The 16,251-nt window shown below is 45.1% G+C and overlaps 2 protein-coding genes and 1 non-coding gene across 4 annotated transcripts in view; 2 read left to right on the top strand and 1 right to left on the bottom strand.

Annotated features, from left to right (window-relative positions):
• Positions 1-5,987, top strand: part of PTCD3 (pentatricopeptide repeat domain 3) — a 31,476-nt gene extending 25,489 nt beyond the window's left edge. For both annotated transcript variants that reach the window (XM_060027414.1, XM_060027413.1), the window contains 5 exons: positions 878-963; positions 1,432-1,580; positions 3,080-3,121; positions 3,545-3,703; positions 3,996-5,987. In XM_060027414.1, the coding sequence (XP_059883397.1) occupies positions 878-963; positions 1,432-1,580; positions 3,080-3,121; positions 3,545-3,703; positions 3,996-4,086 (527 nt within the window). In that variant the 3' untranslated portion in view covers positions 4,087-5,987. The remainder of the gene's footprint in view (positions 1-877; positions 964-1,431; positions 1,581-3,079; positions 3,122-3,544; positions 3,704-3,995) is intronic.
• On the top strand, positions 2,503-2,638 carry LOC132435657 (small nucleolar RNA SNORD94). The gene has a single exon (XR_009521600.1). It is a non-coding gene; the product is annotated as a small nucleolar RNA SNORD94 (small nucleolar RNA).
• A 3,463-nt stretch (positions 5,988-9,450) lies between the features above and the next one.
• IMMT (inner membrane mitochondrial protein) overlaps positions 9,451-16,251 on the bottom strand; it is a 48,456-nt gene continuing 41,655 nt past the window's right edge. Inside the window, exons 11-14 of the mRNA XM_060027408.1 lie at positions 15,382-15,605; positions 12,531-12,662; positions 11,424-11,553; positions 9,451-10,392 (exon numbers count right to left, since the gene is read on the bottom strand). Of these exons, the coding sequence (XP_059883391.1) occupies positions 9,779-10,392; positions 11,424-11,553; positions 12,531-12,662; positions 15,382-15,605 (1,100 nt within the window). The 3' untranslated portion in view covers positions 9,451-9,778. The remainder of the gene's footprint in view (positions 10,393-11,423; positions 11,554-12,530; positions 12,663-15,381; positions 15,606-16,251) is intronic.

Raw genomic sequence — 16,251 nt, 5'->3', positions numbered from 1 at the left:
TTCAGTAGCTAACCAGGGGCTTCTCTGGTGGCGCAGTGGTTAAGAATCCACCTGCCAGTGCAGGGGACGTGGGTTCAATCCCTGGTCCGGGAAGAGCCCATATGCCGCAGAGCAAGTAAGCCTGTGCGCCACAACTGTTGAGCCTGCGCTCTAGAGCCCGCGTGCCACAACTGCTGACACCCGAGCACCTAGAGCCCGTGCTCCGCGACAAGAGAAGCCACCGCAATGAGAAGCCCACGCACCGCAAGGAAGAGTAGACCCCACTCGCCGCAGCTAGAGAAAGCCCGCGTGCAGCAACGAAGACCCAACGCAGCCAAAAATTTAAAAATAAGTTAAATAAATAAATTAAAAAAAAAAAGTTAACAGTCAGTGATACTCAGGTTTCTAAGAAACAGCCATGACTGTGGGTTTGTGTGTGTGGTTGTGTGTAAATTGGCTGCAGAAGATGCTGTATGTCATCCACTAGGTGACTGATCATAAAATCAGTTTCTGTCTGCCTCAGGTTGCCTTGAGACAGAGACTATAGCCCCGCCCTCCTACCTTACAAGGCTGCTCTAATGATAGTGTACGAGGACTACTGACGACTCCCACGTGCTGTAGAACTGCGTGGAGCTGGTGGCTGCTGGAGTGTGGTGCACGTGCCGTGCTAACACTTGCCTGGGAGCACGTCACTGGTGCTGGCTTTCACTGCTCATCTGTCCTTTCCTACCATGAATCATCCTGCTAGTTTTCTGGAATCCTGGAATACATGTCAGCAATGTATGTTCACCCCTCCAAACAAATATGGGTGACTGCTGACAGTGGACAAAGGTCAGCCAAAGAGTCTTGGTTTTACATGCCAGTGACCACTTCTCACTCTGTTCTTTTTTGTTTCTAGATAGTAAAGAATATGGTCATACTTTTCGCCGTGACCTAAAAGAAGAGATTCTGACGCTTATGGCAAGGGATCGGCACCCACCAGAGGTAGGCTTGTGTCGACACTCAGGTTTTGCTGTCGTTATTAGATGTATACTAACCAGTGTATCCTCTAATACTGACAGCCGGTGAGGGTCATTTCCATGGTTTTACCTATCATTGTGGAGAATTCTGCCATCTAAAGTCACTCTGATTCCTCTAGTCCAAAGCAAGCAGCATGAAAATGGATCCTCTCGATCCTGACAGTTAATAGCAGCTTGCCTTCTTGTAAATTTCTCTCTAAAAAGAAAACCCGTAGTTGGATTTGAAATATGTGGCTGATCCCATTATTACACCAGGGCAAAGTGCTTTGCTTTTTTTTTTTCCTTAAGTACTGTATTACTGTGTGCTGTACATGTGATGTGTTCCAACGGTAAAATGCATTGCTTACAAATTCTAATGGTCCTATGGAGTCTCCCGAACTTAAATTCTCATAAAACCAGTTGGGCATTTCTGCTGACTCTCAGAGCGTCTCAGCTGCAGGTGGCGTTTGCTGACTGTGCTGCAGATATCAAATCGACTTATGAAAGCCAGGATGCCAGACAGACGGCTCCCAGTTGGCTGGCCAGCTCTCTGAACCACATAGCCGTCCTCTTCTTAAGGGCCGGGAGAACCCAGGAAGCCTGGTGAGTACAGCACATGCCGCACACGTCACTGGAAGCATCTGTACTTGGATCTCAGAGAACTTTTACCCGGTCGTTAGAGTTTCTCTAATTTGGCTGCACACTGTGTAGTTTATCAGGAGACAAACGAGTTTTCTACGTACTGTGTTTTCTATAGGAATTTCCAAATACCAACTAAAAAAGCAAACTTGGGGAAGAGGAACCAGTATACGTGATGTGTTTAAGAGAAGGTGTGGTTCAGCGGGCTCATTCTCTTTCCGTTTTTGTTTTCTGTATTTGTGGGCGAGTCACTTCTCCGTTCACTTGAGTAGAACAAAGTGATTAGAGAATCTTAATTTTGAAAATGTTTTGGTCATTTGGTTTATTCAAGTCATCTCATGGATGCTTCCCTGCCCCCCCCCCCCGCCCCCCAGCTTAAAATGTGGGCTCTGAACTGGGACTTCCGGAACCTGGCATTTTACCAGTTTACTAAACCTGGCCTTGACTAGAACCTGTCTTTGGTTTGTGCCACTGTATTCTAGTTCTGTGTGTTCACCAGCACTTCACTCACATACTAATTTCTGGTGTTTAACTGTGAATAGAGACGTTATGCATAGTCGTTTTTCCAAAAGTGGAGAAGTCAGTGAGAGTCCTTGCTAGGGGTGGTTCCGATGTGTATTGTTTTGGATATAACCGTGTGTTGGTGTTAAGAGCCAGTGACAGGGCTTGTTGTGCCTGGCTGTTCACTAGAGAGGACCGTAATTTGAACATGATGGTCAGTCCACAGTGTGGATGTTTGCTCTCTCCACGAAAGGCTGCTAAAGGTTTTGCTGCCTCCTCTGATCATAACTGGTGGCACATCACACAGCCGGCTACACAGCTGCTGACAAACATTTGATGCTTGGACTTGTCGACTAGGGCAGGTTGACACACGCTTGTTATGTATCAGGCTGTGATGATTGGCGCAGGGGTACGGACCTCAGCTGATCATGGGAGCTGAGTGTATGTGTTTGTCCTTTGTCCTGCGTGTGGCAGGATGACGGCAAGCACTTACACGAGACTGATGCCTTAATCTGAGCCTGCTCTTCATAACGTCGTTTTAGGACACACTGAGCTCACACTGGATTGTAAGAGGAAAGAGATCAAATTGTATTTGCGTCCCTCTCTTCCCACTGCCCACATAATATCATACATTCCCTCCCTGGGGGGACAGAAGTGATCCTCTGGAGGAGGATATGCCCCAGCAATTCTCAACGCTGGCAACAAAGCAGATTTGCCTTTGAAATTTGTAATGCTATGTGCATATATGAAGTTTGGGAAGAGGGGGCTGAGGCACCTGGGGTGATTCTGATGGGAAGATAGGGCTGGGAGCTGGTGGAGCTCACAGACGTGTCTCCAGGAGCTTCCCCTCTGCTTGTCAGGAAGGACACTTGGTCTCTGAGTCTAGGAGAAAAGCTATGGTCATTCGGTTGCCTTCTGTTCTATTAGTATTCATAATCTTTTTCCTATCTCATCTTGAACAGGAAAATGCTGGGGCTTTTCAGGAAACATAATAAGATCCCTGGGTAAGTTCAAGTTAACAGGGCTGCCTGGGGACATCCTGGATTAGCCACATGCGTTTAACTCTTATTGGGGGAAGGGGGTTGGAATTTCCTCACATACCTCAGCCATGGCGATTGGGCACTTTTCTGTTAGGCAGGTAGGTGATCAGTCACTCCTACCATCTAAGGCACCCTGAGGCAAGCGCTGTTTTTTTCAATCTGTGCTCAGTGATCACAGCACGCTGGGGATACATTGGCTGGATCCTCAGTGAAGGCATAATGAACCAGTGTTCATTATTTATTTGGCCCTTTAAAGTTAGACTCCATGTAACTGTCTGCAAAGCTACTGTTGAGGATTTTACGACTGATCTTTGTAAGGTACTAGATTTTGTATGTGAATCTTTGAGGGGTTTAGTTGGGGAATGTTGACATTTTTGCCTTTCACAGGAATGAGCTGCTGAATGAGTTTATGGACAGTGCAAAAGCATCCGGCAGCCCTGCCCAGGCCATTGAGATAGTGAAGCTGGCAGGTGCCTTCAGCTTACCTATTTGTGAGAGCCTCACCCAGAGACTAATGGCTGACTTCACCCTCAGCCAGGAGCAGAAGTAAGTGGGTCCTGTATCATCACCATCAAGGAAAGTTATGAAAATGGAGCAGACCATTTGTCTGTCTGCCCATTCAGATGTTTGTAGCTTTCTACCCCCTGAACTTCCTTTCCTTGCAGAAAGTCAGGATGTATTGGTTTAACGATATTTTTCGTTTGTCATAAAAGTCAGGGAGGCCTATAGGTTTATTTGCTGGTTGGAACCTTTTCCTTTGTTGCTTTAGTGCAGCTGCAGAGTCCCCCAGCCCCGAGCCTGAGTTGCAGTGTAACCCTCCCATTTATTTTTCTTACAGGGAAGCCCTGGGAGATCTAACTGCATTGACCAGTGACAGCGACAGTGACAGCAGCAGTGACAGTGACAATGACGGCGGCGAAAGCAAATAAAAGTGGTCGAATCAGGAGCTACTGTGGCCTAGCGTGGCTGTTGTGATTACACTTGAGAACTGAGATGTTAGTATTGAATTGTAATGTGAAGAAAACAAGAGAATACAGATTATTGAATCTTGATAACAACGCTCACTTGTTTACGTTTAATTCCTGAACTAAACCATCCATGCCAGGGTTACCACATGAACAGAAGGGGCACTGCCATTTTCATTTCTTTGGACACACGTTGTGATGTTAAGCTCCGCACAACTGCAGTGTTTGTCAGCTGATGTCGGTGTGGTTTGCCCCTCCCCCATTGGGTTGGCTGATGCTATGACCTGACACTTCCTCCAACTCAGAAAGCGTCTAAAGGAAGTTTTTGTACAATTACATCACAGTTGATACTGGGTCAGTAGTAGCCAAATTCAGGGATATTTATATGTGGGAAATTATTAATCTTAGAACTGATTAAACAACGTCAGGAGTTTAGGCTGCACAGCTGGGAAGATGAAGACTGGAAATAAATACTGTAACTGAGGTACGTATGTATGCATTTCCATTATTTTTATAGAATAGCCCACAGCCTCCCACTAGGCTTGGGGCTTGCACGAGAGTTTCATCTCCCCCTTTCTCTCTGTGTGAGTGCTGGCACCTTCAGTTGTGCTGTACTTAAAGTGGCCTAAATGTATGTGATGACAAGAGGATTGAAGTGTCTTCTTGACATAATTGTGTATTGCTGGTAATCGAGTAGGTCGAGAACCTCTACTCCAGCCTCTCTCATGACTTGCAAGTGGTCTGGGAAGCAAACAGGAACTTGTGAGGCTTGCAGGAGCTTCACAAGGGTTTCTAGCGCGGGCTGCTTAGCTCATAATCTGATTGCCAGATTCACCCAGGCATCCCAGGAGTTCTCGGATGAGCAACTTCATCCTTACCCTGCCGGGGTTGCCATTTATGGGCTACTGTGTTGTACATGTGTCTGTAACATGTGCCTGTCCCCATCTCCATTTGGCTATCCTCTGGCCAGGACCCAGTCAGTCATACATCCTCAGAAACCTAAGTATTGACTCATGTTTTCTCCTAGATCACCAGAATTTAAGACATCTAAGTGAGAGACGGAGGGCAGGGGAAATGACAGCAACTAGCTACTTACGTATTCATGTGCATCGCCCCAGTAGCCCCTTGACGTAGCAAATGAGCAAAAGGGATAGGTAGGGCAGATTAGCCTGTGATCTTTCCTTAAAACCTGCAAAGAGAACTTGGCTGCCTGGAAGCTTCTGTAAACTTGCCCCCTCCCTTTCCCTCTGGTTCATCAGCACCTGGAAATGGCTGATTCTTCTGGGCCGAGTATGCATTCAGCGCAATCCTTACAGATGCAGAACACTTACATTGCCGGGGAATCCTGCCAGAGAACAGTCCTCAGCATCGTGCTTTGCAGCTATGGCGTTGATGGGGGAAAGGTCCATCTGGGCTGATGGCACGTGAATTTGTAGTGGACTTTCCAAGTGGGTGATGTTGTGGCCATGTGGTCTTAACTCTGTGCTACAGACATTCCAGATTCCTATTCTGGGCAAAATAACTGCTTCCAGCTTTTCAGAAAAAAATTAAGGAAGGCCTGTAGGATTGGCCTCCATTCTCTCTCTACCCTCTAATAGTATAAGGTGTTCTGTTTTTCTATGCCAAAGTTAATAACCTATCAATTTTGGTTTTGGTTCAATAGAACATTTGAGTACTCTTAATAAAATGGATTGTCTGACATCCTTCAAACTGCAGGGTTTGAAATCAGTTTTTGCAGAAGATGACTAGAATATTTTAATGAAATGGATTAGAAAATTAAGTACATTGTATATGTTCAAGTTGTGTGACATTCTTACAGCACCACAGATATATGCATATTGATAAACACGTATAAGTGTACCTGATGGCGATGTAAATTATTTTACTGCTGGTAAAAGGACGTGCTGTAAGATGGCAGTCACCAGGAGTGTGGATGGGCAGGGCAAGGTTTACAGAATCACTTAGATTAGATCTCAGTGGTAGAGTGGCAGTTTACCCGAGAAATGGGCATACTTTATTCGGTTGATTAAGGCGGTGTGCTAGGACATGGAGTGAGCAAATGTAAGGTACACAAAGTGGGGGTGAAGGAGTCTCCAGCCTGGCCCAGGAAGGAGCCTAACCTGTAAAAGAATGTTGTCTGGGGCCTTTCCTGGACAAAGTAACCATCACCCATATGATCACCTTCAACATCAAGATACTGTCCTTGGACTTCCCTGGTGGCACAGTGGTTAAGAATCCGCCTGCCAATACAGGGGACATGGGTTCGAGCCCTGGTCCGGGAAGCTCCTACATGCTTCGGAGCAACTCGGCCCGTGTGCCACAAGTACTGAGCCCCGCGAGCCACAACTACTGAAGCCCACGCGCCTAGAGCCCATGTTCCACAACAAGACGACACCGCAATAAGAAGCCCGTGCACCACAAGGAAGAGTAGCCCCCGCTCGCTGCAACTAGAGAAAGCCCGCGCGCAGCAACAAAGACCCAACGCAGCCAAAAATCAATAAGTAAAATAAATTTATTAAAAAAAAAAAAAGTTGTCTAGCCGACCTGCATAGCTGTGGACTTTATAGAAGATTTTAGAAGGAACACTGGAGATCAAACCCAAGTTTACAGAGCTCAGCAAGACTTTACTCTTGAAAACTGAGAACGTCCAAGAGAAGTGAAGGTCACAATAGAATTCATCCCCAGGAAAACCTAAGCTTTGCCAATGCCAGCGCCATCTTTTCCCACAACAGCAGCGCCTTTGCTGGCTTGTGCCCCACAGTCCCTCCAGAGCCCCTCCTCTTTCTTCCTGAGACCCCAGGGCAGCGTCCGTACAGCTAACCTGGACCAACCAGTGAAACCGTGGCACCACCCCCTGTGGAAAAGGGTGGCGTGCCCAGGCAAAGCCCCTCCTCCTCAATGCTCCCTCTGCTTTCTCAGATCCCCCAGCCCCTGAATGCATCCGCGGGGAGGAAACCAGGGGAGCTGAGCCGAGCCCTGCTTCAGGTACATGGTGCCCACTGGACCTGATGAGTGATTTGCCTGAAATGTAATCACTTCTTATTTCCTGTTTATGTTAAATTATCGTTTCTTCTGCACTGAGTTCAAATTACTTTAAAAGTCGTGGGACAACTAATTTGGGACTTGGAGACTGCTTTTATGCAGAACCTGTTAAGAAAGCAGAGGGTTTAAGTCAATACTAAGGAACACAGAAGTACCGTGCCTTAAAAAAGACTGCCTAATTTACATTTTACTTACTTTGCTGATTTAGAAACTTCAAACAACATTAAGGCAAATATCAGAGTTTTAATGATTCCACCTCCTTGAAGGTAGAACTGAGAACCCACATAAAGGCTCTTTAGGCCCAAGTGAAGGCCCTTTTCACCTAAGGGGTTGCTGAGTGACAGCTCAGGAAGATGTGAATCTTACTGGGCATGAGGAAGAAAAATCAGGGTCTGGACAAGCAGAGTCCCCTTTCAACATCATCTTGTTTCTCAATATGCAGTGAGGGTTGGGGAGGTTTGCTAAAGGAATACTAAAATTGAAAGCCAGTGGCTTTTGTTATTTGATTTAGAGAGCTGAAATAAACCGCTCAGTATTGCTTGCTTCCTGTGAGCTCAGATAATCACATCCGAAGGAAGTTATTCCTGGGCTCCTAGAGAAATTTACTTCCTTCTAATCTGTAATGTTTTACACATTTCCTGAGTAAAATAAAAATTATGAACACTTCTAACATGACAAATAAGTTAGTCAGCTTTGCAAGTTAATGTATTCTACAATTTCATGCTATTCCAAAGGGAAGAAAGGCTTAATTTAGAACAGCCTCATTATCTTCTAGTCAAAGCTTAATGGCCCACAGGTGCCGAGAGTACCTCTACCTGCAGAGATTAAGGACATCACACAAAGTGTGTGTTCCAGTCAGAAACTAGATGTGCTGAATTAAGAATCCACTTAGGAGGAACGTAAGGACCGTTAATAACACCAAACGAACCACTGGGTCCCCAAATCAAAGGACAACGTCAGGCGCCATGCAGACCTGAATGTAACCATCAGGAGCCGGGACAGGCCTGCAGAAATACATAGACAACCCTTTTTCATGATTTCCAGATAAGCTGCTCAGATAAAAATGCCTCTCAATAATCTGTTTATGAACACATAAACCTCAACAAAAAGGACTTCCCTGGTGGCGCAGTGGTTAAGAATCCGCCTGCCAGTGCAGGGGACATGGGTTCGAGCCCTGGTCCGGGAAGATCCCACCTGCCGTGGAGCAACTAAGCCCGTGCGCCACAGCTACTGAGCCTGCGCTCTAGAGCCCGTGAGCCACAACTACTGAGCCTGCGCTCTAGAGCCTGTGTGCCACAACTACTGAAGCCCACGCGCCTAGAGCCCATGCTCCGCAACAAGAGAAGCCACTGCAATGAGAAGCCTGCACACTGCAACAAAGAGTAGCCCCCGTTCGCCCCAACTGGAGAAAAGCCCACGTGCAGCAACAAAGACCCAACGCAGCCAAAAATAAAATACGATAAATAAATTTATATTAAAAAAAACCTCAACAAAAAATCATGATTTTGAAAAAATATGTTGATGGTAACTTCATGAAGTAAAAAATGGAAGGTGAAACACTGGTTAATGTTTACCCAATATGGCAACTGTTCTAATCTTCAGAGAAGTGAACTATGTAAGCAAGTTCTCTGGGTTTTACAGCAATCCAGTTCAAATATACCACAAAATTATTGAACCCCTTTAAGATTCCAGGCTCACCACCCCCACTTCAGTGGAGAGATTCACAGTCCACATACCAGAAAGGAGCAAGGTCAACTACCAGTGTTCCAGAACTGGGAGCCATGAACTTTTCTGAGGGCTGTGGAATTAATTTGTGGGTAGAGAAGACACCAACATTTTTCTAATGCCACAGACCAGAACACAGTACATCACAAGTAGAAAGGAGAAGCAATGGTTCCAGAAACCGTTTCATGTATACATTCATATAAGGGTGCGTGCGGGTGTACTGGATCCCAATATAAAATATTATTTTTCCCTGTGGTAGCAATCGAAGTTTGGGATACAGACTGTTTCTTGTGCCTTTGAATCACTGGAATGACATATCTCCAATTATAAACATATTGGCATTTTGGCTTATATTTACATCACTCTTGAGTTTGACCAGCAGGAATCAGTTCACTAGGACCTTCAAAGCCAAGAACAGGCCTAGGGCTTCTGAAACCCGGTTCACAGCCTGGCAACTCTGAGCGCCCAGGAGTTGCTACTTCTGCTACTTCTGCTTCTCAAGGAAATTTTCCGTATACACAACAAACTAGAAATGATACTTTTTGAAAAGGGATAAGCTGCTCAGTTTTCAATTTCTGTTTTATTCAGTTTGCTCCAAGGGCAAAACCAACAGTACAGTGACCACAAACATTATTTTGACTGGCTCACAAGCCTGATCAGTAAAACCTGAAAAACAAAATGTTACCCAAGTTGCAAATAAAGTGCTCCTGGAGTTGACTGACATGACAGCAAGAAGGAATAATATAAATGCAACAGGTGTTAACATTTAGAACAGTACCTGTCACCTGCTCATTTCCAGGCAGTGCTGAGACCTTGTTGCAAACCCTTCATATATTACTGCCAATTTCCTTTGACATGAGATGTGACTTTACAAGACTCTTCCTAGACCTTACTCTTGCTGCACTTGAGTGGTTCCTATTCCTACGGCGCTGGCGTATGCTGTCAGGATCTCCACTATCTGCTTAGTTTCTAGGGTCATTCGGGCTTCCTTCAGCCAGTCCTGTGCCACTCGTCTGGACTCCCCTTTCAGCTGATTGACAAACTTTGCCGCCAGCTCCAGGTCACCATGCTCAATGCAATAGGAGGCATATGACAGTAACTTAAATGTGTTTGTATCCTCGGGGCAGAGCTCTGCTGGTGGCTTCAGCTGCTTAGGTGGGAACAGCAGCAGGGACTGTAAGTAGGAGAGGAAGTACTGGTATAAGCTATTCCTGGTCTCATCGATCATGGCTACCCTGTGGGCCAGTTTTTGGATGGCATAGAAACGGACTCTAAGGGTCTCTTCACTGTACACCCCACGGGTCAGGGACTCTGGAGGGAGGGCTGCGCTTAGAGCCTGGGCAAATTCACTATCGGAACAGCTGACTCTGATGGCCTCCACTGCGCTACCCAGGGGAACAGTGGGCAGGTCTGCAGATGCCGTCTTCATACGGTACTTTAACGCCTCCACAGACAGCCAGAGCTGGTGGGCTTTTCTGGCCTCCTCTTCAGCAACTGCGTGACCTATTTAAAAAAAAAAAAAAAAAAAAAAGGCAAAGACAGACTTTTTTCTCCACCTGACTATGTCCTCATACACAGAGAGAACTGGTACACCTTCCACAGCAGTGGAAGTCGGGGCTGGAGAGAGCCTCTTCCAAGCCCATCCCACCACTTATTTATGGTGCGTTCTTTCCTAGCTGGCCTCTTCACATGAGGCAACAAGGCACGACATAATCTGCTGAGGACTTGTTTTTACTGTAGCCGTGGAGAAAGCTGAGAGGGTGGATGTGCACAGATGAGGCTCCCTTCTTTCTTCCTGTGACATCTAGGAGAATGCAGGGTATCTAATTCAGATACATTTATCTTTAGAAATGTTTGAGAAAGAAACGTGATATTTAAATTAAGCCGAGACTTACATTAAGGCCATCAGAAACTTTACTTTCTACAAAGGAGCGGACTACTGGATCTTGAAACTTCACGAGTACTTAGCTTATTGCTATGCTTATCTGACAAAAAAGATTCCATCACATCCCACAGAAACCCATTTTCTTAATAAAATCCTCACTGTCAGGACATTTCCCTTCCAGTGTGGCACATGGAGGCCTCAGCATAACTACCATCCATTTGGTGGGTGGAACAAGCAAGTCACCATCTCCAGGTAACCCTCCAGGTTACCTCCAGGTAACGGCAGAGCCTGGAGGGCGAACATGCAGCACACTGACCTTTTTCTCCACTCAGGGCACATGAGACACCACCAAAATGTGTTGGGTAAACTGCCTTGTAAATGGTGATCTCATGCCGGTCACATAAGGAGTAAAACTTCAAGTTACTTAGGTTTAATTTTTAGATCCTTTTAAATTTCTTCTCACAACCCTCTATACTACAAACTTACCAAATCCGGGGCTAATTTTCTAAGAAATGAATAAAATTTATTAGAGGGACTTTGGCATCTTTATTCCCTAATGTCAATGCATGTATACCATTATCCTCACAGCAAGAATTTACCCTGAGAAGTAGGGCTGATGAAATTAGCTGTAAGAGGTCCATGTGCTTACTCTGAACAGCCTGCTCGATTCCTCTCAGTCTGGCATAGGCAGTGTTTATATCCAGAGTATAGTTGTCAACTTGCTCTTGACTGAGCCGACGGAACTGTAATTCTTGTTCAGCGAGTTTCTCAGACAGGTCCTGAAATGGTAAACAGTGCACAGAGAGAGTGATGCTACCTCAGTGCATGTCACTTACCGGCCACCAAGTCTTCCAGTAACTGCTGCCTCCCAAAGTAAAGAGGGCCTTTAACTAATCTCAAAACAGGTGTCATGAAACTCCTACATTATGTGTAAGGTTTCAAAAATTTCCTAAAGCACATGTGATGTTTCATCTTCTACAGATTTACTGGTGGAACCTAATATTAGAGGAAGAGGACCAGGAGGGGAAGAAAGAAGTCTATTAAAATGAGAAAATGACAACTTTAGAAAATACAGTAACTGTATGGCCACCCAGACATTAAATTGTATTCAATATCTTCCACTTTAAGAGTTCATTTTTCTCAAAATACTCATCAAAGAGAATTCAAAGTAATATACCTTTTCATATTGGTATAAATTTCAATTTTCTGGAAGATTTCTTTACTTGGAAAACTTCATTCCCTTCTTGTGAGACAAAATAATAAGTTAATATATTATAAATGACTTGCTGAGTAGAAACTAAGTATGATTAAAGGTATCCTGATGGTTTGCTGTGGTTTCCAAACTTAACCTCTCCGGGATGTTTCCTCAAATATAAAAATCTCAGAACTACCACATAATCCACAAGGGTTTGTGGAGATAAAGCAGGCATACATGTGTCAAGTATTATTACCTGCTTTCCTGAAACCCCCTGTACCAACCCTCCTTCAAGCTTAAAGGCTCCAAATGACTAGGACATAAATACAAAACACATCTGATCAGTAACACATAGGTACACCTTTATGTAAAAAGGAGCAGATGTGAAATATACAAAAGTCCCCCTCCAGCAAGGATAGGCACCACTAGAAATCTCTCCCCATTCTTCCACACTCTCAGACTGAATGACATGGAGCACATTAGAAGGAAAGCAGAGACTGTTTATAGTGTAAAGGGGAAAAGGAGGTTGAAGGGAGACGATGCTTTACGACAGGTCCTCACCTGCTCAAACTCGTATTTCAGTTCCTGTTCTTGGACCCTAAGGACATCTCGTAAGTGATCGGTGTGGGCAGCAGCCTGGCGGCGAAGCTGGGTCCTCATTTCATTCTCCATGGCATCCCTGACTTCCTCCACCTGTGAAGCCAAGCACAGTGATGAGGAATTCTCAATTCTCCACATACGCTTTTAGCAAAAGAGAAAGACCAGTAACCACGATGATGGCAGCCTCCACGTCCAGAACCCCTTACGATGAGCCGTGCACGGGAACACATTCTTATTTCAAATTCTCGTAGGAATCAGAAAGTTGAATGTTGGAAGGTGACTCAAACAATGTCGCATGGCTGTGGCGAAATCAGATTTCAAACAGGGGTCTCTCTAACCCCCAGACTTGAGTTTCTTCCATATCACCAGGCTGCCTCCTGTACAAAGCAAACACTGTCATTTCCTGCATCACATACTCCCCTGAGAATCAAGAAATCCGAGACCACAGAAATAACTACAAAGACTTGGGATCAAACACAGCTTCACCGCAACCATCTGTGTGGCCTTAGGGAGATTATTCATCTTCGAAGTCTCCATTTTCTTGTCTGTGAATAATAATGCCTACCATGCAGAACTGTTAAGAAAAGTAACAAATGTCTGACAGTTACCGAACACAGTTTCTCTCAACAAAGAAAGCTCCTCTGAAACTGCTTATTTTAGTATGAATTCAGACTCAACACAGGCCAAATCAAGCCCAAACTATGAAAAGCCTACAATGTCTGGCCTAACAATTAGCCGTGGGTCATATTACAAATTATTTAATACTAATTACCTGGAAATCATAACTTCCTTTTTCTCAGAAACAATACAGTTAATAAATGAATCCATTCGGTCAGTGCATAAATATTTATGCAGTGCCAGCCCTGTGCCAGGCAGTGCCTACTGTAAGCTTGGATGCGATGGTGCTCAAGGCAGACAGACTCCTTGCTCTTTTGCAGTATACATTTCAAGAGAGGAATCAGTGACAGGCAAAACGGACATCTCAGACTGTGGTACTTGTTTTTAAGAAAATAAATAGGGCAATATGAGGGAAAGTAATACAGAGACTCTACTTTAGATTGAAGGGAACAGGACGGGGCTACCCCAGGGCAAAAGACGTAGTCAAGGCACCAACACAACAGCAAGAAAGCCCAAGGTACCTGGTACACTAGGGAAATAGGGAAGTAAGGGAAGCCTGGCTCACAGCAACAGGAATGAGATCAAGGGGCTTCTCTGGTATAAGTTAAGAATTTGGATTTTATCTTAAATACAGTCGGCAGTCAGTGGAGGCTTTTCAGCAGCATAGTGTCTGATGAGAACACATTTTCTAAGGACCACTTGCCTGTGTAAACAGACATAGAAAGATGGGTATGCAAACAGGGACACTGTTAAGACGACACTCTGAACTAAGGTGGTGGTGACTGAAGGAGAGAAAAGTGGAGCGTTTAGGGATTTATTCTGAATGCAGAGCTGGTAGACTCTGTCAATGGTCTGGATGCAAAAACTGACGGAGGAACAACTGAGCATGATTTCTAGTTTGATCAATGAGTGGATGGAGGTTTATTTAGAGAGAAGCAGCTGAGGGGCTGGGAGACAGTTTGGAGAGAATCAAGAAATTTGTTTTGAACATGTTGAGTTTGAAATGACTACTGAAAATCCAGCTGAAGACATCAAGTCAGCTGCTGGACAGCCCTTGAAGCCAAGGCCGAGGTCAGAGCCAGCAATGTAAGTGTCAGTAATAGACGGTATTTGAACTTCAAGGCCACAGGACTAGCAAAGAGCACCTGGAGGCAGCTTAGATGGATAAAGGGTTTCAGAACTATGCCAGTGCACGCCGCTATTTGAAGGCTGAGCAAAGGAAGCCAAGGAGCGTCAGCAAGGCAGGGGGAAAGGCCAGCAAGTGTGGGGTCTGGCAGCCTAGGGAAGAAAGAGCTTCAAGGAGGAGGAAGTAGACTTCCCTGGTGGCGCAGTGGTTAGGAATCTGCCTGCCAGTGCAGGGGACATGGGTTCAATCCCCGGTCTGGGAAGATCCCACATGTCGCAGAGAACTACGCCCGTGTGCCACAACTACTGAGCCCGCGTGCCTAGAGCCCGTGCTCCGCAACAAGAGAAGCTGCCGCAATGAGAAGCCCGCGCACCGCAACAAAGACCCAACGCAACCAAAAATAAATAAATTAATTAATTTTTTTAAAAAAGGAGGAGGGAATGGTCAACTGTGCAACTGAGAAAATGCGAAGGTAGGATGAGTAGTCAGGTTCCCAAATCAGCCTGTAGACATCTATTTAATACATGATGTGCTCAGACAGAAGACTACAGTTATTTCACCCATGCTTCACCACTAGCTACTTAGAAACGCTTGCAGAGAGGGGTCCAGCGGTTGGGGCTCAGCACTTCCACTGTAGGCGGCACGGGTTCAATTCCTGGTCAGGGAACTAGATCCTGCAGGCCATGTGTTGCAGCCAAAGAAACCCCAAATAAACAAACAAAGAAACAAAAAACAACCCTTGAGGAGAAAAATATACTCGGAATCCAACAGACTCGGCACTGCTTAAGGGGACAGAGGCTCCACTGGGAAAAGGCAAGCTAGATAATCCTGGATGACAGCAGCTCGTTACTTTCTGACACTCCTGCATCAGCTCAACGTAAAGGCTCTCTGCTAGACCAATCCTTCCCTAGAAGTTCTGACTAGAACAAGGGCCAAAGTTCCATTCAAGAGGGGGGTTGGCCTGACTTAACAGCTAGTTTTTTAAAGTCAGTGACTGCTGATATTACCTCTAGAAGCATACAAGTTAGATTCACTTTAAACATTAGGCAGTTTTGCTCATTTCTTTACCTTTCTGTCCTGTTCAGCCTGTATCTCACTTCTATGATGTTCTAATGCTTTTGCCACTGCAGAGTCAAACGCCCGCTTTTCCTCCAGCTTCTGTTTCTCCAAGGCTAAGGCAATGTGCTGCTTCTCCGTGGCTTTCTGTTCGGCCAGCGCTCTGTTCAGCTGGTCGATGCGGCGATGCGCGTGAGCAATCAGGGAGTTGAGGTCGTCGGGGGACAGCCTGTCAGCTAAACAAAACCACATGAAAATGTTAATGATTTCACCAAAATCATACATCTACAAGGTAACTTGCCTCAACTGATTGTAACTTAAACAGCTAGGAAGAAAAGCCAAGAGGAAGGAGCTGACATTTCCAAAGAGATGTAGAGGCTGCCGTGTAATCAGAAATTCACAGCTCATGGCCAGCAACTAAGCATTTTCAATCCCAAGCAAAATAATTCAGGGAGGCCTCCAAGTATAGAATCAGTTTTTTTCCAGGAACCCAAATGAGCAGTACTTCCAGTGTGAACTGATTATACATTGGCTTTATAACTCACCATAATTCTGCCTCTAAGGACAAAGCTTACAATTAAATACAAAGCTTACAAACGTACTCACTTCTACATTTTCTGCTAAAACATGAATCAAATCCAAGTTCTCTCAGACTTTTCCCTAATAAGAGTTTTCTACTTTTTCTTACACAGATAATATGATCCAGGACAGGGATCTGCAGCCAGAGCTGTCCATCAGAATCACTGGTAGAGCTTTTAAAAATAATCATACCCAAGGATTCTGATTCTGATTTTTTTTTTTCTTTCCCCAATCTCACGCTCCAGAAGTGTTCTGATATATTACCACAGGTTAGGAATTATGGCTCTAACAGCAAAATAAAGA

This window comes from Delphinus delphis, chromosome 12, assembly GCF_949987515.2.
Source record: "Delphinus delphis chromosome 12, mDelDel1.2, whole genome shotgun sequence".
NCBI lineage: Eukaryota > Metazoa > Chordata > Mammalia > Artiodactyla > Delphinidae > Delphinus > Delphinus delphis.
The sequence above is the reverse complement of the archived record's forward strand: the minus strand, read 5'-3'. Positions and strand labels throughout refer to the sequence as shown.